This window comes from Alligator mississippiensis, chromosome 1 (genome assembly GCF_030867095.1).
Source record: "Alligator mississippiensis isolate rAllMis1 chromosome 1, rAllMis1, whole genome shotgun sequence".
Classification (NCBI taxonomy): domain Eukaryota; kingdom Metazoa; phylum Chordata; order Crocodylia; family Alligatoridae; genus Alligator; species Alligator mississippiensis.
This window is the reverse complement of record NC_081824.1, coordinates 436,879,810-436,902,800: the sequence shown is the minus strand read 5'-3', so window position 1 is coordinate 436,902,800 and position 22,991 is coordinate 436,879,810. Positions and strand designations below refer to the sequence as shown.

Below are 22,991 nucleotides of genomic sequence, written 5' to 3'. Positions count from 1 at the left end.
GAATGGTACTCAGGATGGTTTTAGCATTCAGTGTCCTGTGATATGCATAATATAGAAGTGAAGGGGGTATGTAAAGCTTTTAATCATCTCCTTCAGTCTATCAGTCCTTTTTTAACACTGCTACAAGGCTAAAAGTAGCAAATTCTGTACTTTGGATGAGATTAAATAATAAAGGAGAATTGAAAGCAGTGAGCAAGAGGATATTAGAATCACAGAAAAGTAGGGCTGGACAGGCCTCAAGAGGTCATCTCTAGTCTAACTCCTTGCTTCAGGCAGCAGTATCCCTGTCTAAATCATCCTAGACAGTGTTAGTGTGATCTATTCTTGAAAAACTTCAGGAACTACCCTCATGCAGAGATACCTGTCATAATGCCCAAAACATCCAATACATCCTTTAACTTGTCATGCTTAAAGCAAAGAGATGGAGGGCAGTGTCAGTTTCCTGCCTTTGTGAAGACAGAAAGTTGTTTGTTAAAATAAACTCAACCAATCCCAGGAGAATACCCCCGAGATGTAAGCGTAGTTGTACTGCAGTTTTTGTTACCATTTCCAAGCAAGACCAAATGCTTACTTTTGGCACACAAAACTATACCTATAAGCAGCTTGATGCAATGAGAAATGTAGATGATTCTGGAGTAAAATACTTCTGTATTAACTGTTACAGATGAGAGAAATTGCCTTAATGTTGAAATCCCATAAGTAACTAAAAATAGTTAAAAAGAAGCAATCTACTTGAGAGCATATCCGTGGCTTCTCATGTCCCCTTGGTTTTGCTGCATTTAGATAGCACCTGAAGAACCTCCACTTCATGTAGGATTGATGTCCCCAGCCTACTCTGATGCCCTACTTGCAGCAGAGGCCATTCTAGGAATGTGGAGATGCAATGAGGTTGGGCCAGCACACTGGGGATATGGCTCATCATTTCAATATCTGTGTCCTTTAGTGTCAGCTTTCAGTTAATTCAGCATGTTTGTTCCCCTCCTCCTAGATCAGCTTTGAAAGCTTCCAAAAATTTAATGTTTGAAGAAGAAAGTCAAGATCCAACTATTGCCCGTTTGAGTGAGAAAAGTAGAGAAGAAACTGGAATAAGTTTACAGGTACAGAGTACTATCTCCCTCACACAAAGTATTATCTAATCTCAGAGTAAACCTTCCTGATGAAGTAATTAGTACATCATTTTCCATCTGATTTTCATCAACATTTTAATGAATATTTTTGATCTGTTGTATATCAAAGTTATCTTTATTGAACTAAGTCCTCAAGAATTCATCAGGCCATGCTTATGACTAGCTCATCTTAATTACTAAGGAGGCAAATGTACAAAGCATAGGGAAACAGTTTTTACCCATAAAAAGAACTGATCACAGTGGTTACATTTGACTTTTTTTTTTTATTCCAGAGAAGTTGCTATGTATGTTAGTATTCAGTAAGCAAGGGGGGAAATTGCATTGCAGTGAATTGTAAAATCTTATGAACAGAGCTGTCAAATCAACATAGCTTGACTAGTGTTACATAATAGAACACTGCATTCAGATCATGTTGTACAGATCTATTTATGAATCTAGTCAGTAATCACTCTGTGACCATATACTTCTTTCTTTCTAAACCACATTCATTTCATCTCTGTTAAAAACACAATTCTTTGGTTTTGTCTGATACAGATTCATTTTCTGCTACCTTCCACTTTACTCAAAACATAAAAACTGGCAGTCTCTCTCAGATCAGTAGCCCTACAACACTGTAGGACTGCTGATCTGAAAGGGTTCAACACTGGAGTTCCTACTGGAGAGCAGAACTCTGTATTCTTCCCTCTAATCACAGGGGTGGAGCTGTTGCATAAACCAGGCATAATGAGGCATTGGTAAACAAATTGTGGGTTCATAATGAAGACAGAGATATTTGCCTGCTGCAGGTAACTATGCTTCGAAATCATTTATGAAATGATGGTGGGGTTTTTTTGTGATGTGTGTCTTAGGATCTTCTCATGGAAATATACAGAAGTATAGGAGAGCCTGATAGTCTCTATGGCTGTGGGGGAGGAAGAATATTACAGCCTTTAGCCAGGTATGGTTTATTAATTAATGTATTGATTTTATTTGCTAGTAAATCACTTGAAATTTCAAAACTACTTTTTTATGTGTAACAGGATAAGAACATACGAGCATGAGGCCGCATGGGGAAAGGCCCTTTTAACATATGACCTTGAGGCAAGCCTCCCTTCGTCTGTGTGCCAAGCAGGAATAATAGAGGTAAATCAGTCCCTTAGTAAGAGAATCAATGAGGACTGTAGGGTATTTGTTTCATTAAGGTTGAACCTAATCTAGCAAGGAATTCAAAACAAAGTGAACCTCCTAGCTTAATGATGCCCAACTCAACCTGGCTCGCAGGCCAGATGAGTGTTACAGGGCCAGTCTGCAGGCTAGACCTGGAGCTGGAATTTGGTGGGAGCACAGTATTAATTGGTGTGGCTCCTGGAGCTGCAGCTATTCCCACTGCCAAATTTCCAGGCTTGGAAGCAGGTGACACAGCTCTGTGCCCAGACCCAACCTACAGGGCTCACAGGATGAATGGGCAGTGCAGGGAAGGATGGGTGGTGGTAGCATTTATTGCCATTGCTCCTAGAGCTGCCCACACTCCCAAGTTTCCAGACCAGTGAGAAGCCCTACAGGATAGATCTGGCCCATGAGCCAGATTTTAGATAACCTGGGTCAGGGATTACAAGTCCTTTCACTTGCTGTCATAGACAACCATGTAATGTGATACCATTCATAAACTCAATCAGGCTTCATTCTGAAAATAGTTAGATTACTGTCTGCAACTGTTGGAAAGTTGTTCCAGAATCTCACTCCTCTGATGATAAAAACCTTCTAATACCCATCCTAAATTTATCCACGGACGGATTATACCCATTTGTTCTTATACCAACATTGTCCTTTAGTTTAAATATTTCTTTACCCTGCCTGATGTTTAACCCCTGATGTAATTATAAAAAAAATCTTATTTCTGGGCTCATTAAAGTTCTTTTAATTTCCTTCTGTAAGGTAGGCTGTTCATTCCGTAGTTATCATAACAATACTTCTCTGACTCTGTTTCCAGTTTGAATTCATTTCCCTTGAATATGGATGACCATAATTGTACAGTGTTCCAGATGAGGTTTCTCAAATATCTTTTCCAATGGTATTGATAGTTTTGAAGCAACTCACCTAGGGTTGCATTTGGCTTTTCCATGGTCGCATCATATTGGTGGGTCATAGTCATCCTGTGATCAGTGCACCAAAGTCTTACTCCTCTGGTGTCGTTCCAGCTGATGAGTCTCCAGCTAACTGTAGAAATTCTTATAAGAATCCCAAATGAACAAACTTTCATTTTGTACCATTACATTTCATCTTATTTCTAGCATATCTGTTTTCAAGTTCATTAATTTGTTTCTATATGACAGTCTGATTCTCTCCCACACTGGTGCTTCCTCCCAACTTTGGGTTCAGCAAATTTCATTTGTTCCAAGATTAATAAAGACAATCCCCAAACCAAGCTTTGAGGAACACCCCTAAGTAACCTTATGCCACACCAGTATGTACCTTAGAGTTGTAGTGTCCCATCTACATCCTGATATCATTGTGGTGGATGTTCTTCCAGGAGCCCTTTCCCTATGCTTCCCTCCTGCTTGGTGAGGATGGTAGTTTTTGTACCTTTAGGCTTAAAGATATTCCTCCTCTGTATTCAAGTCTTTGAGGTCTTTGATCTATTTGACTATACCAGTTGGTTTCCTTAATTTCTGAAGCTACCCTTTTGAAATAAAAAATGTAGTTGCAGATCTGTTTATCACTACATCCAATGCCAGCATTGTCCAGTAGCTTAAATAGATCTGTTGTATGGTTTTGTATTAATGTGATCTGGTAATCTGTTGACTTTGATAGATAAAGCTTTGGGTTTTGACATATTTTTGTATGTATAGCGGACCTTAAGCTTTATGTTTTTATCAATATGGAAGGATATATTATAGTTTCATTTTTGAAGCTGACCATCTTGTGCCATTACCATTGTCAAAGAGTTCAAGCTAGGCATAGTTAATTCTTTATTCAGAATGAAGACCTAAGAACACAAGTAAAGCAGGAAGAATTGACACTGGTTACTCTAAATTATGTCATTTAAATCTAATACTTCAAATAGTAATGAGGGGCACTTTTCTGCTGTATGTTTTAGCTGAAAAAAGTAAAATTGCAGTTGAATCCCATCCTGCCATGTTTTGGTAGCGCTAGGGGGATGTTCACCCCTATTTGATGGCCAAATGCCAACTGAGATGGCTACGTTTTGCCTATCAAAATATATTTTGCAACTTCACTAAATGCTTTTCACTATCATAGTGTTTAAGTTAGAAATAATACTAGTTCCATGTCTGGAACTTTAGTAGCCAAATGATAAGCAAATCCTTTTCACTTTCATATTAGTAAATATTGCTTTTTTTAATATTCTCCCTGGTTGTAGGCCTTGCAGAATTTTGGACTTTGTCATACGCTTGCCACCTATTTAAAAGGATTGGAGCATGAAAACACAGAGTGGTGTGCAGAACTAGAGGAGATTCGCTACCAGGCAGCTTGGAGGAACATGCAGTGGGGCCACATCCCTTCAGTCAAGTAAACCATCTTCTCTGGTTTTAGATCTCTGTAGTATTGAAGGGCACATGATATTAATTCTTTTAACGGCAGGAAAACCCCTGCACACTTCTGTAATCTCCTTAGCCTCCCTGGATCAGAGTGGGGAATAGAGGCAGCAGTGCTACAGTAATGTGTGGTGTAAAAACTGAAGTTCATGAATTCTTCAGGTCTGCTGGAGCAGCTAGACAGTTGAGCATTTGGGCTGAAAGCTGGAGGGAGTTAGCAAGAGATAGGAAAGCTAAGCAGAACAAGTAAAGATATGGGGTAAGGAATAGAAAAGGAGAAGAGACCAGGTTTTTTTTAAACCTTTATTCTCTTTTCCCCCATCTTTTAAAATGTCAATACAACTAAATGCAAAGAGCTGTTAGTACATTGCTGATGGTACATATTTGGACACAGTCGGCAAGTACAATAAGAAATGTAATTTTCATGCATTGGGAGGGTTGTGTTCAGATTTGTAGATATACTATAGGCTATTTGGGTTTTTTGCATTATGTATCCCTTTAATGTAACCGTAAACATGTTTCTTTGAGATCAGCACTCATTCAGCTTAACCATTTTTAAAATAACTGTCTTCATGGTTTACTTGTAAACCACAGCTTGGGTGTATCCACTAAAAACATTACTTTATATTTTTTTAGCCAAATAAAATAGCACTCTGCCCACTACTGGAAACTTCCTCGTATTACCTCTTATTCAGTCGCCTATTCTGTTCATTTTATGAAGACAGCCACCTTTTTATCAGAGGTATCAGACTTATGGCCCCTAAAATCATGCTGTATGACCCACTTGGCTCTTAAAGAATCCAGGAATTTGTGGGTGGGGCGAGTGAGGGCAGGCCTACTGCCAACACTGAAGGCACAGGGTCCCATTGGCAACAGTTGTCTGTGGTGGGGAGTGAGCAACAGCTGCATTAATAATCCCCATAGTCACCACTCAACCTGCTGCTGCCATGTTTGGATCTGAATTGCATGGAGCCCTGTGGTCTGGATCCAACCTAGGAGGAACCCCAGAGTCCAGAGCCATCCCAGAGGGGGGAGCAGGATAGTATGACACCCCTGGTTTATATCGAAGCCAGGTCTAGTGGGTAGATTTTTAATCATGGTCATTTCTGGCTTTGGATGTAAGCATTGTTTCTGAATCTTTTTTAAGAGATGAGGCAAAAGGACCAAGTTACCATGAATTGTTGTATGATGCTCTGCAGTCTTTAAGAGATAGAGAATTCTCTACTTTCTATGACAGTCTTAAGGAAGCCAGGTAAGAAGCATGTGTCTAGATAGTCTACATATGGAAAATTGTTGTGGTCCATGGAGTTTGGGCAAAGTATTGTCAGTATAATAAAATGGATATTTGTCAGTTGTAAGTTAACTTGTACATTTGAAGCATAACTCTTGCATCAATGTACAAGACATTTTTATTTTAATGGGGGTTGCATTACTGCTGCAAGGCCAGAAATGTTTTGTAAAGTGGCTTTTGTGGCCTCAAATGTCACGTACCTGAAACCTTTTTGAAAAGAGGTGTAATAGTTATCCTTTTGTACACAAGTTATCTGGAATGATATATATAAGATCATGTTTAATATATTGTAGTACATCTTAATATTAATCATGTTAATGATTTATATTAATCTCTCGCTCTCTCTCTCAATACTCCTCCTAAAGAGAGAGAAACCAGCTACTGGTATTTTGGCAGAAGTCCTTGTCTCAACAGGACCATTTTTGTCAGAGTACTAGTAGTTTTGATGATAACAACTAAAGGCAGTGTGGGGGTATACAAAATAAAATTAAGAGATGTTACCTGCTATAGAGAAGTCATCTTCTTTTACAGTTACCTATAATATACATCTGCTTCCTCTGCATCCCTGTTTAATTCAAGGATGCATAGCATCTGCAAAAACAAAAATCAGACAACACATCTAAGGAAAAATAAATCCTATAGATTTTCATTTGGATTCTCAGAAGCCTTTGATTTTAGGTTCTAGTAGTAATACAGTGTGTTTCCCTAACTGAAATAGAAGGCATGTCTCAGTTCTGCATCTTTTATATTTAATTTCTGCTCAGCTTAAGGAAACTGTACTGTCAATAAATAAAGGTAATCAGCATGTCTGTATTGTATCCTTAGGGTGAAGGAAGTAGAGGAGCTGTGTAAAGGCAGTCTTGAGTCTGTATATTCATTATATCCAACACTGTGTAGATTGCAGGCAGTTGGAGAACTGGAAAACATAGGACAGATTTTCTCCAGGTATGTTGTCCCTTCGTGTTACACCTCCTTGTCATCCTAGCTACGAGCCTGACAAGTTCTCCAGTTACAACTTTTTTAAGCAACCTATAATCTGAGGCTGGTGCTTTTGCCTTCCTTTTTTGAACTAATTTACTTAGGTAGCATCCCCGTGAGCCACAACAATTAACACTGAAACTGCTCCCTTGCTGCCAAATTTCTGGACCCATTTGGAACTCTGTAGGCTGAATCATATGGCCCCATGTGCTGAATTGGGTCTGGAGATCAACTCAGTGCCATTCACCTGGGCCGTGGGGCTGGATGGTTTAGGCACCATCATTCTAAACTGCATGTTCAAAGGGCACAGGACTGACCAAGATGTTCACTGAGTCCCATCCCTAATGGAGACAACTTTGTCAGATAATCCCATTCAGAGTTTATCAGGGTCCATTATAAAACCTATTAAGGCTGTTTTTGGATACCCCCCACCCCTCCCCCCAACTGGAAAACTTTCCCAGAACTTTTACTCCTCTAATGGTTAGAAACCTCCCTTTGGTTTCCATCCTAAATGTATTTGGACACCTATACACAAGCAGCGAGACTTCTGGAGTATGGTAATTACTGTGCTCCAGCAGACTGCAGCATCTCATGTATCAGCAACCCTGCACTTAAAAACAGTGGCGGAGGCGCTTTATCTAAAGCTTGTTCAATGAGCTTTAGATAAAGCACCCCAGCCGTCATTTTTAAGCACAGAGATGCTAACAAAAGATGCTCTGGGCGCTCTAATTAAAGTGTGTCGTGTGTGTTCTCCTCCTCCCTCCCCGCCCCCCGCCCGCTGAAGCACTTTGTGGCAAGTTCATATCCATTTGTTCTTCTGGTAGGGTTGTCCTTTGGTGTAATCAATTCTTCTCCCTCCTTTGAGGTATTTATAAAGAGCAGTCATGGTCTTTTCAGGTTTTATTTTTCTGGTTAAGTAAAATCTGTTAGGTTGTCCCATAAGATAAGCTGTCCATTTCCCTGATCATCCTAATAGACCCTTTGTGTTTCTGATCCAGTTTGAAGCCATCTTTCTTGAACACGTTTCACAGATAAGGGATATTCGTTCCTTGGACTTCAATTTGTGAACTTTTTAGGTAGTTTTGTTGTCCTTGGTCCTTTACAGTAATCTTTCATGTCTCATATTTAATATTTGGCTAGAGTTAATAGCAGCTTCATTCTTTTTCTTCCATAACATCTGTGATTTCAGATCTGTTACTAACCAGCAACTTGCTGAGATTTATCTGAAGTGGCAGCGACACTCCCAGCTTCTTAAGGACAGTGACTTCTGTTTCCAGGAACCTGTCATGGCTTTACGCACTGTAATTCTAGAGGTCCTACTTGAGAAGGAAACAGAGAATTGTAAAAGAGATTGCATCAAAGATATTCTCACCAAACATTTAGTGGAGCTGTCCAAATTGGCACGAACTGCAAAAAACACTCAGGTAAGAAATCCTGGGTATTTCTTTTACTTGCTCCTCCAGTCGATGAAACATTTTATTTCACAGAAATGCTGAAGACCAACTTGGTTGAAATTCTTATTGTTCAGTCTAATTCAATGAATTGTTTATCTGAAGATTTAGTCTATATACTACTCCTTCATGAATGCTGCTCTCCAGGCATTTCTTCACACTTTGGTTCACAGTTGCCTTGCTTTTGATTCCACGGGTGTTACAAAACTGCATTTCTGTGTGTAAGTCATGTTTCTTGGCTCCGTAACTCCAGTTTGGTATACTGGAGATGTGAAGCACAATCAGCATGCTATGGATAGTTGTGCCAGCATTCCAGTTTAGATAGCCAGAATATTTCCGTTATATCCCAATACTTAGTGTCAAGTTCAAATGTGAATATGATTAAAGAGCCATTGTATTTTGAAAAGTGAATGGTTTTGCAGGATTCCTTTTTATTTTGATCTCAGTTTCGGAATGCTAAATTTTAATTTAAAAACAAAACAAAACATTCCCCCCCAACTGCCAGTCCTGAAAAATCCATCTAGGCCGGGGTTGGTGGCATAAGGCCTGGGGGGTTGACTACGGGCTGAAGAGCCAGAGGGCCTTGGCTGTGCCCACACCTGCACCAGGGCTGAGCAGCTGGAAGCCGTCTGTGCCTGTGCTAATGCTGCTTCTCCCTGTCCCTCCTCTACCCACCAGCATATGGGCACAGGTTCCAGCCAGTGGGGAGCTGCACCCATACTGCAGTGAGTGGGGAGGGGAGTAGTGTGGGGAAAAGTGGCTGCAACACAATCATAGCTCCTAGCTGCCCAGTCCTGGCTCAGTTCCCCAGTGGCTGGAAGTTACATTTGTGCTGTAGCCGGGGATCGGGGCAGAGAGAACTGGCAGCTCTGCAGGCGTAGTTCTAAATTTCTTGGGCCCAGCATGGGCACAGGCAAAGCCCCCCTGTCACTGATGTCCCATTGAAACCCCCTGACCTGTATGGGACTGGAGCCACTTGCTCTGGCCCATGGCTTTTGCCCTTCAATCACCAAATGATAGTCATGACTGTCTTTTTTTTTAACGTCCCTTTTAACTTCCCTGGAAAGAAACCATTCCCAGAAAATATGTATCCTAGGATAAGATAGGGCATGTGAAAATTTACTGTAAGTTGGTGTCAGAACATATCTAACTTCGGGACAAAGAGTGGATGAAATCCTAACCCACTGAAGTCAGTAACAAAGCTCCCTTTGACTTCCCTGGGGCAGCAATCTCACCCTACATCTCCAGAATAGTTTAAGCTTAGGGATCCATCCCCATGTAATCCTTTATTTCTCACCATCACCAAGTCAGTTTATACCATTGCAATCTCTGATACTATAGTACAGTATGTTATTAGTACAATATATGGCCTTGTATTAAACAAACTGGCTTTATCTTTGTCCATTAGTATTTACAAAAATATATACGAGGTACTTGGTGACAATAACACCAGGTTTCTTAGTGATGTGTTATTTTGGCCTGTGCCTATGTATGTACAAATTTTGGAGGGAAGGGTTAAGATTGGGTTACTATATAAATTTCAGTATTGAAGGAATGGCTGAAGTATTATATACTAGTCAGGAATAGACTTGGATCACTTGTGTTTGTTTCTAGGAATTACAACATTTTATATCTGCATGCAATGTTCATTAAAAAATGTAATATTATTCTTGATTGTAATCCACCTTTCACTGAAACTACATCTTCAATCACTATTTCAAGTTTTTGCTTATAAGAAGAATCCAACTCCATCTTGCACTGAAATAAAAATCAAAGAATTATGAAAATGTTACATTACCAGCAAAATAAGTAGCGAAACCTGAATACACGTAGATTTACTGAGTATAGAGAGGCACTTTGTCTGTTAATGTCATTTTGTTTTAAAATATTGCAAAGTTTATTGTAACTAATTGAATATTTTTTGCTAGCTTGATAGTCATAGTAACAGAGTATATAACTTTGGGAATATTTATACCACATAATTCACAGTAATTTTAAATAGTAAATGCTGCTACTTCGTTCCATACCATGAGACATTTAGAAGATTGTTGCTTATCAGAATCATGGGATGGCCTATAATGATGGACTAATAAATGACCTCACCTAATTTCAACCAAAACAGTCTTAGCAATAATTAGGTAGCAAAGGGATATGTTAAAGAAAGTTAGCAAATTGCTAATGGAGTCAGAAAGCCTTCTGAGATGTGTATTTTTATTCCTTATGAAGATCGTTGAAAATTTAATTTTTTTCAATTTCAGCTTCCTGAAAGAGCAATGTTTCGGATCAAACAGTGCAATCCAGCTAGGTATGGAGTCTCTGAGTGGCAACTGGAGGAAGCTCAGGTTTTCTGGGCCAAAAAAGAAGAAAGCCTTGCATTGAGTGTTCTCAAGGACATGATCAAAAAATTAGACACAGACTGGTTCCAGGTGGGTGCTATATTTTGTGTTGACTTAGCAAGAATTAAACTCCTTTGGCCACTTTCTGGGGGTTTTCTTTTGGAGAGAATAAAAAGGAAATCTGCAGTGTTAGTAACTCCATGTTGAACTCTTAAAAGGGGCTGAAGCACATACCTATGAAAACCAGTGGTGCCCAAATTTTCTGGGCTGTGGGCTGGATGAGTGGTGGGAGGTCAGTCCACAGGCTGGATCTGGTGCAAGGGATCAGTCTGTGGGCCCAGTCCAGCACTGGGTCAGCACATGGGTGTGATCTGATCTGGAGCATGGCCCCAGCTTCACTTGCTACATTGGGCCTGCTGCCCCAGCCCTGCATACATCAAATTGGGCCTGGCCCCATGCACACTGGATCAGGCCTGCTGCTCTGGCCCTGAATGCTAGCCTGATCCAATACTTTGGCTCTGGTACGTGTCTTCTGGCCATGAGCTTGGAAGTTTGGCAGTGGGGGAGTGGTGGAAGTGTTGATTGCCACTACCACATTTCTGGATGTGTGGGGAAAGCCACAAGCCAGAGGTTGAGCACTATTGATACAGACAAATGTATGTAGACAAGCAACTGAAAGCTCTCCTTATCTATACAGTTGGTCCAATAAAAGATATGCCAATAGTCAGAGACTGTAAGCCTTGCCTTTTGATAAATATTAGGGCATTTAAGAACTGCAGGAGAAAAAAATAAATTGTAGCTTCTTCACTGGTTAGTTTGCCTTCACTACTACTGTTTGGTCTGTTTATAATTTCTCAGTTCAGACAGTATTTTCCTTGCTGTTACTCATTCTTAATGAAGTGTGTGTCACTTGTGAGCCTAGTGAACTTATCCCTTTTATAAGTGCAAATAGGTTGATGAAAAGGCAAATTTATTTAGACACAGTGACATCCACAGAACTGTAACAGTATGTAATTTAGGATGTTGACTGCTATGAATAGAGATCGTATATTGATGGCACACAATAAATATGTAAGCGCTATTGGGCCAAGTAATTAGAAGTATTTAAGAGGAATATTTTATTGGGATTTCATTTATTTGCTCCTCCGTTTTATTTTCCAAAAATGTGTTTCCCAACAGGTTGAGAATGATCCACGCCTAAGACTTATGTATACAGAGTGTGTGAGGTTATGTGGTAACTGGTTGGCAGAAACATGCTTAGAAAACCCTACTGTTATCATGCAGAAATACTTAGAAAAGGTAAGGTTGGGTCTTTTGAGAGTGCAGTGTTTGACAAAGGTTATCACTGACAATCCCTTGTAGTTGAGGGTGATTGTCTTCCATGATTGCCTTACCTGTGTGTCTAAAGATGGCTGACAAAGCCAATCTGGGATTGACAGGTTTTATTGCAACTCAGGCGCATGTTTCCATGTGCGGTGGGTGACAGAGGTATAAAAGATCTGATAAAAGTGTCAAAGTCAAATATTGTTTTTCCACACTGAAAAAACAAATATTCAGTATACTCTAGAACAGCATTTAAGAGACAGAAATTATTTAATTAATCATTTTAATAAACCACTGTATAATAGTCAGTCTGGACTGATGGAACTTTCATCCTCCCCACTTTGCTGCAAGGCCAGTGTCTCACTCTCACCTATTGCAAAAACCAAAAAAACTCTTCCTTGAGGATTTGCTTCATTGCCTTCAGTATTGTTTGTCTGCTCTCTCCCTTGTTCTCTATCTCATGCTAATTATTGTGAATCTCTTCCTACTTATTGCTTCTGACTTCCTTGGTACCCGCCACATGCTTTTTCACTCTCCTCCATGACTTTCACTTAAACTCCAGCCAGTTTCTCCACCTGTGATGTTGTCTCTGTCTTGCCTTTTCTCATCATTATAGGCTACAGGCTCGTCAAAGGAGAGAATCTTTCATTGGACTGTAAAGCACCATGTTGTGTTGCAGCTGTGGTTCTCTATGAGCAATAATAATAATTGTTAGAGGGCTCCTATACAGTGGTTTATCTTCTTTACAGATAAAAGGTCTTCAGCTGTTCATGCTGGAAACTGAAGTATTTGAGGAAAAATTTCTCTTAGGAAAACAAATATTTGGTTAGCAGAGTTGTTTTTATTTTTTATGCATGCCAATGTCAGCATATACAAGTATTAAATAGTAAAAGAGTTGTTTTAATTAAGTAGTATAGCAGTAAAAGATAGCTAGAACTACTACACCAACCCGATCATCTGCCTTATCATGACTGCATTTGTAACCTGCTCTGTAGGCAGTGGAAGTTGCTGCAGGCCAGAGTGGAGACAGCAGTGATGAGCTAAAGTGTGGAAAAATGAAGGCGTTCCTCTCTTTGGCTCGTTTCTCTGATACTCAGTACCAAAGAATTGAAAACTACATGAAATCCTCAGAGTTCGAAAATAAGCAAGCGTTGCTGAAGGCGGCCAAGGAGGAGGTTGGCCTCATAAGGGAATGTAAAGTTCAGACAAACAGGTGAGTGCTTGGGCTGAAGGATTGTTCTCTCATGGAAAACAAATGTAAGCAAGTTTGGGATTTGCGTTGCATAGTGCAAGAGTGTCAAACATGGCCCATAGGTTGGATTTGACCCAGGGTGGTCTGCCAGAGGCATGTGACCCTGGATTTGATCAGATGCACATGGGGCACATGCCTGTGACACAGGCTGGTCCACAAGCCATATTGGGCCCATGGACCTCCCTCCTCCAGGATACCTGATCCAGCGGCTGCTCCAGCCAGTCTGGGATCTGCGCTGCCTGCAGCACAGATCCCAGAGTGCTCAGAACAGGCATCGCATGTAGCACAGTCCAGCTGGAGCAGCAGTCACGCTGCACGTGGTAGCCCCCCCAACCAGATTGTTCCCCATGCAATGCCCACCTCAGCAGCTCAGGGACTGCACTGCTTGCAGCGCCTGCTCAGTCAGTCCAGCACCTGCAGTGTGTGCAGTGCTTGTAAGCACCATGTGCTGTGCAGGTCCTGGACCAGCTGGAGCAGGCACTGTGTTCATTACATGTCCCAGAGCAGGCACTGTATGTGGCACAGTCCGGCTGCTGCAGCCACAGTGTACAGCACAGCTGCTGCTCTGGCCAGACTGTGATGCACACAACACCCATTTTGGTAGCTCTGGGATCTGCGCCACACACAGTGCGAGTCCCAGACCAGCTGGAGCAGCTGCCAGATCAGGTACACTGAGAGAAGGGAACAGGGAAGAGAAGAGGAAGGAAGCTGGATGAGTTTGACACCTATGGCATAGAGGAATCAGAGTGTACATCTCTTCCTTTTATTGAGCCTAAGAGAAAAAGTGGGGGAAAAGGGACTTGATTTTCAGTGATTGAAACTTCGAGCAGTGGTGCCACTTAGACACCAATGAAGGGGACACCTGACAAGGCAGGGTTTGGTTTAAGAAACAACTTTTTTTTTTTTGCTTGTACATCCAGCACAAGTGTCAAATAATATTGGGAGAGTTCTTAAATTGGTAAACGAGCACTCCGGTGTTCTAGTGTATAACTGATAGTTTTAAAAGACTGTCCATCCATAGATACACAGTGAAGGTTCAGCGAGAGCTGGAACTCGATGAATGTGCAATTAATGCACTGAAAGAGGATTGCAGACGCTTTTTGTGCAAAGCCATAGAGAACTACATCAGCTGCTTACTGAGTGGAGAAGAACATGACATGTGGATCTTCCGCCTCTGCTCACTCTGGCTTGAGAACTCTGGAGTCCCTGAAGTCAATGGGATGATGAAGGTTAGGTTCTGATTAGGGATGTGAACAGTTAAACAATTAATCATTTAACTGATAAGGCCAATGGTAACCAGTTATCTTACCAGTTACCATTTGGCACGGGGCTGGGTGCAATCTGGCAGGGAAGGGGTGTGGGAAAGGAAAACCAAGTGGTGTCCCAGTAGGAACTGGAAGGCAGCAGGGTAAGTGGGAGGGAAGGAGAAAGGAGGAGAGGATGGGGGGAAGAGAGGGGCAAGGTGGGACTAGTACCCGTAGTTAGTCTGCTCCTTCCCTCCCACCAGGCTGGCAGGCTGGGAAAGCCCCTCTCCTACTGCTGTCTGCCCACTGCTTTATGTGGGTCTTGTTGCCTGGCAGGGCTTGCTGCTGCTGCCTCCTCCCCACTCCCCATCCTACCCCATCAAAGGCCCTGGGGAGCAGTTCCCAGCAGCAGCTGTGTCCAGGCAGGTCTGTGCATAGCCCCCAGCTCCCTGCACTTCCCCTTCCCCAAGGTAGGGCAGGCACCACACCCTACCTTGAGGGGTAGGGTAAATTACCTGGCCAGGGCTAGGTATGTGTTATCAGCTAACTGTTTAACCAATATAATTAGGGGTTAGTTAGTTAAATGGTAATTCTTTTAAAACAATATATACATCCCTAGCTCTGATCTCACTTCTTGCTTACAAAGTGTTTCTATGTCAAAATCAAATTTAGAACCCTTAGCCTCACTTCCCAGGACCTGCACAGCTGTGCCACTATGCCTACAGCTCATTCACATGTCTTATATTTGTACCTTTAAAACTTATACTGTATATTCTACCTAATAATAGAGCTCACTTTGATATTTCTTTTATCTGCTTAGCTACTCGCCTTCCCAACGCACCTATATACTTGGTAAACAGAGTATAACTGTGCACCATGCAGCCTCATTTTCCTTTCTGTTTTTCCTCAGAATTCATGTATTTCAGTTAAATAGTTAACTGGCATTTTATTTCCTGCCAGTTTAATATAACAAATTAATTAAAATTGCCCTAACGGAAAATAACCTTCTGAGTTTAATAAACTCAAGGCTTTTCTCTGATGTAATCCTTGTCCTTCCCATGCCTGGTTCATACCCCTTTGTCATCCTCTGCTATGTTATAGCTAATTTATATTTTAAGTTCTTTGAGGCAGAAATTTCTGTTTAAGTACTTTTGTAAAGCACCATAAGCAGTTCTGCAATTAAAAAAATGGTGCTGGTGCCATCTTTTCCCACTTCAAAAGAAATTGCAAACTAGTAATGAGTGGGCATATGTCCATTATGCTTTTATTTCTGTCTTAATAATAATTAAAAACATGTAATACATTTTTCTTGCAAATACTTTTTTTTATAAATAGCACTTTTTCTTGTCTTTATTGAACTATTTTTAAAATATTTAAAATGTGTTTCTTTCAAATATTTTTAAAAAAATAAATGTTCTTTTTTTCTTGTCTTAAATCAGATTGTTCAAGCCTTCTAGATCAGGACTGTTCTGTTACCATCAGTTTATGTAGCATCTAGTTCATCCGTGCCTCCTAACTGACGCATCTAAATCATTCTGGTATAAAATGACCTCTCTCACAGAGAGAGCTGAAACAATGACCAGAGAAATGAACTTGCCACTTATCTCACCAGCAAAGATATTTTTTGTGTAGTTTGCTTTAGAACACCAATACAAGGCTATCAGGTCACATTTGATGGTTTATGTTTCTTATCTCTTTAACATTTACTCTTTCTTTACAACAGAAAAATGCAAAAAAGATTCCTTCATACAAGTTTCTTCCTCTGATGTACCAACTGGCTGCTCGAATGGGAACTAAGAAGATGGGTGGTCTAGGATTCCATGAAGTTCTGAATAATGTAATTAACACCAGATCATAAGTAGCTTGATTAGGTTAAGTACAAAGAGTTGCATCTTACCTGTTAAAATCTGCTGACAGAACAACCATCTTGCCATGCAATATTTTATCTTGACTGATTTATGTCGCATATATCCTTTTATTACTGTTCTTGTAATCTAATCCTTTTATTTACAATTCTATGTAAAATTCTTTCTTGTGTTGCTGTTTTCTTCATTGTTTTTAATAAATGTAGAACTCCTCAGAATAGTCAGGCTCTTATATTAAAAATACTCTTGAATATAATGTAGGAATTGAAAAAATACAGACTTAGCTGACCTGCTTTATTTTTATACGGACAAAACAATAAAAGGCAAAAAATAAATCCTTCTGTGTTAGCTAATTAGAATATTGGAAAGCAGAGTAGATTCACATCTTAACAGACTAGCCAAAGTAGATAATAGATATACCACGAGTCCTCTGATTAGAATATGAAAAAGTTTAGTGAGTTTTTGACACTTAAGCTTAAAATTTATAGCTCTGATTTTAATTTGAATTGTTTTAATTTTTAAATCTTGTTATATTTTCTGACAGCTAATATCTAGCATTTCACTGGATCACCCGCATCACACTTTGTTCATAATATTGGCTCTGGCAAATGCCAAGAAGGATGAACTTCTGACAAAACCAGAGACAAGAAGAAGCAGTGCATTAGTAAAAAATGCACCGAAAGAAATCTCCCCGCTTGACATGGTATCTAAATCAATCTGAATTTGTTTCACATATCACATTTGTTGTCACGATGTCAGAAAGTTGTCATATTGACGGGGGATTCCTTAATGCAGAGTTGCAGACACTGATTGTTGATGGAATGCAAAGTCGGGGGGGAAATCTTAAAAAATTTTTAAAATCTGTGCACAGACCAGGGACTTCTCAGGTTTGACAGTAGTTATGCAAATAGCGTATTACAATGCTTTCAACAACAAAAAAATCCTTACTGTTCTTGAAAAATATTCCCTCAAGTCCCAAGTATTGTAAAGGAAGTTTCCTTTAGATTTTCCACCCTGGTACAGTGGGATTCTACAGATTTTAGGTGCTACAAAGATTCGACTGGGTATATAACTAAAGGTAGATGACAACCAAAAATGGTCCTGTTTTACATATTTAAATGTTATAAGCTTCTTGTCTAAATCTGTGGGATTTAAATATTTGGGTTTGTACAAGGTATCTTTAATATAGTTAGGGCTTTTTTAGAGAAAAAGTGTAAATGCAGTGCTATAGCCATAACAACATAACACAATTTCATAACTTCGTTTTAAAGTTAATATTCTTGTTAGAATTTTTATTACTTATGACTGTAAGGACATTCCCAAATATTTTTTGTTAAAACTAATTTCTGAGAGAGTTTTGTGGGTGAGAAGGGGGTGGGTAGTGAAAAAGGTAGTGGCATTGAATTCATAAAAGCTTGAACAAGAATAGTCCTTTTTCTGAGGTGAGAATGTATTGAACACAGCAATTTGCAACTTCAGGCACACAACAAAGAACAACCATTAATCTTCGCCTAAGCTAAGATGCAGCCCAGCAAAATTCAGTGAGAGCACACACTACTTAGTCCAATTTCAAATCGAATGTAATAAACCAAAAAGATAAGAGAAAGCCTTGCATAAGTCTTATGTCACAAGTCATCTGGGCGGTCACCTCCTACCTCTCAGTCTGGTCCTGCAGGGCTTGGCCCTGGGCTCACAGGTGACAGGGGACCAGTCCCTCCAGCCCGGGTTCCCCAGCCTCTTCCCCCTTCCCCATGGCCTGAGGGAGCTGAGAGGGATTACACCACCTGCCCTTATCAACCACTTGTCTCAGTCTCTGCCAGAGGAGTGAGGGGGTGGAGTCTGCTGGTCTCCTGCTGGCCAGCAGCCAAGCAGACTCTGGCTGGGGGCCTGTGCCAGTGGAGAGGAGGTTTAAACCCCCTCCTTCCCTTCCGCCTGAGCCTGCCTGCCCATGCCCCCTGCCCCCACCACTCTAGCGGGGAAGTCTGGCAGGGGCTGTTCCCCTGCAGACCTGGCTGCAGTCCCCAGCTGGGTTTCCCAGCACCACCCCTTGTCAGCCAGCCCTCACTGCTCTAGCTAGAGCAGAGGGCAGAGCTAGCCCTGCTCTCTGAAGCAAACAGCACAGCCCAGGGCTGCAAAGCATCCTGGGATCCTGAGGGACTGTGATTTAACTTGAACCAAGAAGGGGTCTGGGACAGAAACCGGTTTGACCTAAATCAGTTAAGTCTGATACTACACTGAGCCAGGTTTATCTTAAACCATTTCAGCCATTTTGAAACTGGTTTATGTGCACTGAACTTCTGTTCTGTTACAGGTTTAAACCAGTTTCTGATCACTTAAACTGGTTTTTGTGTAACTTCTGTTCCTAGCAACAATGTTGTGAGTAGAGAAAGAGAGTTTGGAATCAGACTTCTGCCTGAACCCTCAGCCATGTACATGTGATCTTCTTTAGCTGGCCGCGTGAGGGCCAGCAACAGAAATAGGAAAGAGATAAGGAAGCCGTTTGTCCCTTTATATGCCCGTTACCTGGACAAAATATCTGCCATAGTCTTCTGCCCTTCTGACCGCAGACTGGAAAATGCTAATTAGCATTTAGATCAGGTCCCCAAACTTTTTCATATTGCGTACCCCCTTCCAGATTTACCAGCTAGCTGCTGCATACCCCTACCAGCATGGTTTATATTTTAACCCCTTAAATGACAATTACTATTATAATAAAAATTAAATCCACCAGTACACAATTTCTTCTGCGTATCCCCCAGAGATGTCTTGCGTACCTCCAGGGATATGTGTTACCACAGTTTGGTAACCTCTACTTTAAATGAATTCAGGTTTGTATTGCAGAAGGTTATTCAGTGTTTGTGTTTCCTTTTTTTACACAGGGTGACCTCATTTCTAGTGGATGGTAGTTAGTAGCATTTCTTATATTTTTATTTTCTTTGCTCCCACAGGATCGTATGGAGGCTGCTAACAACATCATTAATATCATAAAAAGTAGGAAGGCTTCTATGGTCAGAGGTGTTGAGGCACTTTGTGATGCTTACATCACATTGGCAAATTTAGATGCTACTCCATGGAAATCTCAAAGAAGTAAGTCTTGAAAAAGAGGGACACTACTTAGTAGGTCGGGTGCTTGCAGTTTGGATTCCTGTGGTTCTGTTATTAAGCATGGAGAAGTCACTGTTTAGCTCACAGGAGGGTGATAGGTCAATGAATTATTATCTGTGAAGTTCCTTCAGATCTTTGGATAAGAGTTTCTATTCAAGAGTTAACTAGTTAAGTGTTTTTTGGCAGGGAGGGAAGGAGGGTACTGTGCTACTGTGGGGAAAAAAAAGTCTCTTCAGATACCTTGAATTCATGTGAGGTTAAATCTGGTGGGCTCCTGGATGTGGGACAGCTGAAGAATCTCTGGTACTGCCGGGAGAGACCTGCCTTTATTGCTTCATTTCTGGTTTCTTAAAGGACATAGGACAGTTCCCAGCCTTCTCCCCGTGCAAGTCTGAGATCCAAGAGCCAGACTGCGGTGTTGGTTAAAAAAAACAAAACAAAAAAACCCCAGATATTGGTAAATGTGAATTTCAAAGAGTGCCTACAATTTCTAATTGGAAAAAAGGGTGTTTGTGCCCAGAAGCTAGCAAAGAATATATTTTCCAACTATTCAGTTGGTCTAATAAAAGATACCATGTCTACCCAAAGAACCTTGCCCGCCTAATTCAAAACTGCATTTGTTTTAACTGCAGAAGGCATCAGTATTCCAGCTGAGCAGCCTATTACTAAACTAAAGAACTTGGAGGATGTAGTTGTTCCCACCATGGAAATTAAGGTGAATAAAGCATTGTATCTTCAGAGTCCTTGGAGCACAAACTATGATCCTGGATTTCCCATTGCCAGACAAGTGCCTTGACCACCTGCCTACAGAGTCCTGCTCGTTCTTCGACTCTTTGTTACCCTACAGATCTTGCATTCTTGGCCATGCAGTGGCCTAGCTTCCACAGGAGGGGAGAGAGTGCCCTTAGCCCACCCTAGCCTGTGGTCTCCTAGTTTAAGAATCAGGAGATGGGGAACTGAACCTGCCTCCCATTTTCTGTGCATGTGCTCAAACCTCTCAGCTGCTATGTAAGGTGAACAGCACCACAACTGGACAGGTTTTATAGCAATGGAATTAGCCAGTCTCCCATTCCCCAAAGGGGCAGTTAGACATCTAAGTGCAGATGGGGGTTCAAGGCTGTGAATTGCAGTCTTACTGAGGTGCCTAAATTGTAGCTGCAGGGTGGTCACTAAGTTCCGTTAACACATGGAAGTTTGATGCATCTTTCTCATTGGCATTTGTTATTGGCTGGCCCTTGGCCTTTCCCTTCTCTCAGGCTTGTGTTGTTCATCTCCTTAGGCACCTCATGCTCCCTATGCATTGTATTCGGCACATAGACACCTACCTTAGGGCAGTGATTTCCACTCCTACAGTCAGACCCCAATGCCCCTTTGTGGATCTAGTGTAGTGGTCCTCAACTGGGGAGTGTCGTGAGACAACCCCCACTTGGGTGCCACAGTGGCAGCTGGCAGGCAAAACTGTACCATGCGCAGGGCTGTAGCACGTGTGCACCCTTGTTGCATTACGGCTTTCTGATAACCCTAATGCAGGCAGAGCTGGCTCGGGTTGTAGTTGTATCCAGTCCGGTCTCCCCCCATGCTTCTCCCAGGAACAGCAGCCTACCCGCAGTTGAAAAGCACTGCGGTAATTTGAGGCAGCACCAACAGTGGTTTTCAACCATGGATTGCTACCAATTAAAAAAAAATGTGATGGAGTGGTGCCCTGACTCAGAAAATGCTGAGAACTACTGATCTAGTCCCTACAGACCACCAAGATCATATATTAACCATTTTGTGCTAAATCTGCTAATAAAGTCTGTAAATCTTCAGATTATAGCTAATCAACCATTTTTCTTTGGTGTGATGGACATGATATATTACAGTGATTTTAACTATGTGAATGATTTCAGGTGGATCCCACAGGGAAATACGAAAATTTGGTGACAATAAGGTCATTCAAGCCAGAATTTCGCTTAGCAGGAGGCCTGAACCTGCCTAAAATAATTGATTGCATAGGCTCAGATGGAAAAGAGAGAAGGCAGCTGGTCAAGGTGAGTTCTCTCTTATGTACTGCCTATTGTACCAGTCACAGAAATGGCAAAAACTATCATGTGTACAGGCCTGGGGACCTTTGAATTCTTCTCCTAGTTCTCATATAGACTAGTTCTGTCACTTGGGCACATCACTTAACATTTGATTGGGATGATGCTGCCTTGAGCAGGGGGTTGCACTAGATGACCTCCCTGTTTTTGTTTCATTCTGTGAACTGTCTCAGTGTTCCCAATACAGGGCTGTGTTGACAATTAAAATATGTTTGCAGAAGGGTTTTAAAAAAGGAAATTACCAAGTGTCTATATCATTCTTGAGAGAGGCACATGAAAATATATTATTCTTGGGAATGTACAGACCTGTAGCAGGGATGACTGGGATTTCTGCAGTATTAGTACTGTGCAACCAATGGAAAAGCTATGATCTGCAGTCCTCATCACTAATTATGTGATAACATTAAAGCTCAAAAGAATATTCATGTGGCTCTGATTCTGATTTTTATATTATTAATCATAACTTCAGTATCAGTTGGTGTTGCCTCAGTTGCATGATAGGCTGTGCGGTGCAATATTGACTGAACTTTCAAAGCATACTACCAAAAGAAAGTTATGTACAATTTTGGAAAATATGAAAAAAAAAAGTTTCCCATAAGAAGAAGAAAAAGCCAGTAAATTAATTTTACTTTCCAGCTTCTGAACAGTACTAGAAAAGCAAGTAGAGAGAGAGAGAGAGCATATGCACGACTGTAACCATGAATTACATTTTTTGAAACTATACAAAATTAATATAGGTTTTGCAGAGTACGTAAATGCTTCTAAAGGATTATTTTTATTGCAGTAGCAGAAATTGGATCCCAGAAAGGTTGTCATTTAATTGCTTTTGGTATTTCTTCCCAAGGGCCGGGATGATCTGAGACAGGATGCTGTTATGCAGCAGGTTTTCCAGATGTGTAATATGCTACTTCAGCAAAACACTGAAACCAGAAAGAGAAAGCTAACCATCCGAAGATACAAGGTAACCTCCTGCTGCCATGCTGCAGCAGTTGTGATAAGTGGCACTTGTGTGGTGTGCTGTTTCCTCTTCTGTTGCTGCCCAAAGGCACTTCAAACAAATTGTACATGTCATCAAGAAATTAACTGTTTCCTCAAGTGGGCAGAGTTCAGTAAAAGCAAGTGTTTTAGTTTAACTGTTCCCCTCGTTAAGTACAAAAGAAAATTGCTGCACTGGATTTTGTTTCAGTGCTTTTTGAAGTGTTCTTTATACAGATCAAAAAAAACAAAAGAGGGAAGTCATGGGAATGAGCTTTGTATTTGACAAGTGGGAACTGTGCTTCTAAACAGCCAGTAAACCTACCTTTTTTACTGTGTAACCTCTAAAAGTTTCAAGAACTCATAGATGGATTTCATTCTGTTTGGCAAAAATAAATAAGTAAAACCTGTTTGCTTTTGCAATTCTGTA

At 40.9% G+C, this 22,991-nt stretch overlaps 1 protein-coding gene across 4 annotated transcripts in view; it reads left to right on the top strand.

Annotated features, from left to right (window-relative positions):
* The window catches only part of ATM (ATM serine/threonine kinase), a 105,988-nt gene that overhangs the window by 70,474 nt on the left and 12,523 nt on the right, over positions 1-22,991 (top strand). For all 4 annotated transcript variants that reach the window (XM_019481998.2, XM_019481999.2, XM_019482002.2 and 1 more), the window contains 17 exons: positions 989-1,097; positions 1,976-2,064; positions 2,147-2,249; positions 4,486-4,634; positions 5,808-5,912; positions 6,777-6,896; positions 8,119-8,353; positions 10,639-10,806; positions 11,896-12,015; positions 13,035-13,252; positions 14,313-14,520; positions 16,259-16,372; positions 16,945-17,103; positions 19,349-19,487; positions 20,138-20,220; positions 21,395-21,535; positions 22,431-22,547. In XM_019481998.2, coding sequence (XP_019337543.1) covers positions 989-1,097; positions 1,976-2,064; positions 2,147-2,249; positions 4,486-4,634; positions 5,808-5,912; positions 6,777-6,896; positions 8,119-8,353; positions 10,639-10,806; positions 11,896-12,015; positions 13,035-13,252; positions 14,313-14,520; positions 16,259-16,372; positions 16,945-17,103; positions 19,349-19,487; positions 20,138-20,220; positions 21,395-21,535; positions 22,431-22,547 — 2,377 coding nt within the window. The remainder of the gene's footprint in view (positions 1-988; positions 1,098-1,975; positions 2,065-2,146; positions 2,250-4,485; positions 4,635-5,807; positions 5,913-6,776; positions 6,897-8,118; positions 8,354-10,638; positions 10,807-11,895; positions 12,016-13,034; positions 13,253-14,312; positions 14,521-16,258; positions 16,373-16,944; positions 17,104-19,348; positions 19,488-20,137; positions 20,221-21,394; positions 21,536-22,430; positions 22,548-22,991) is intronic.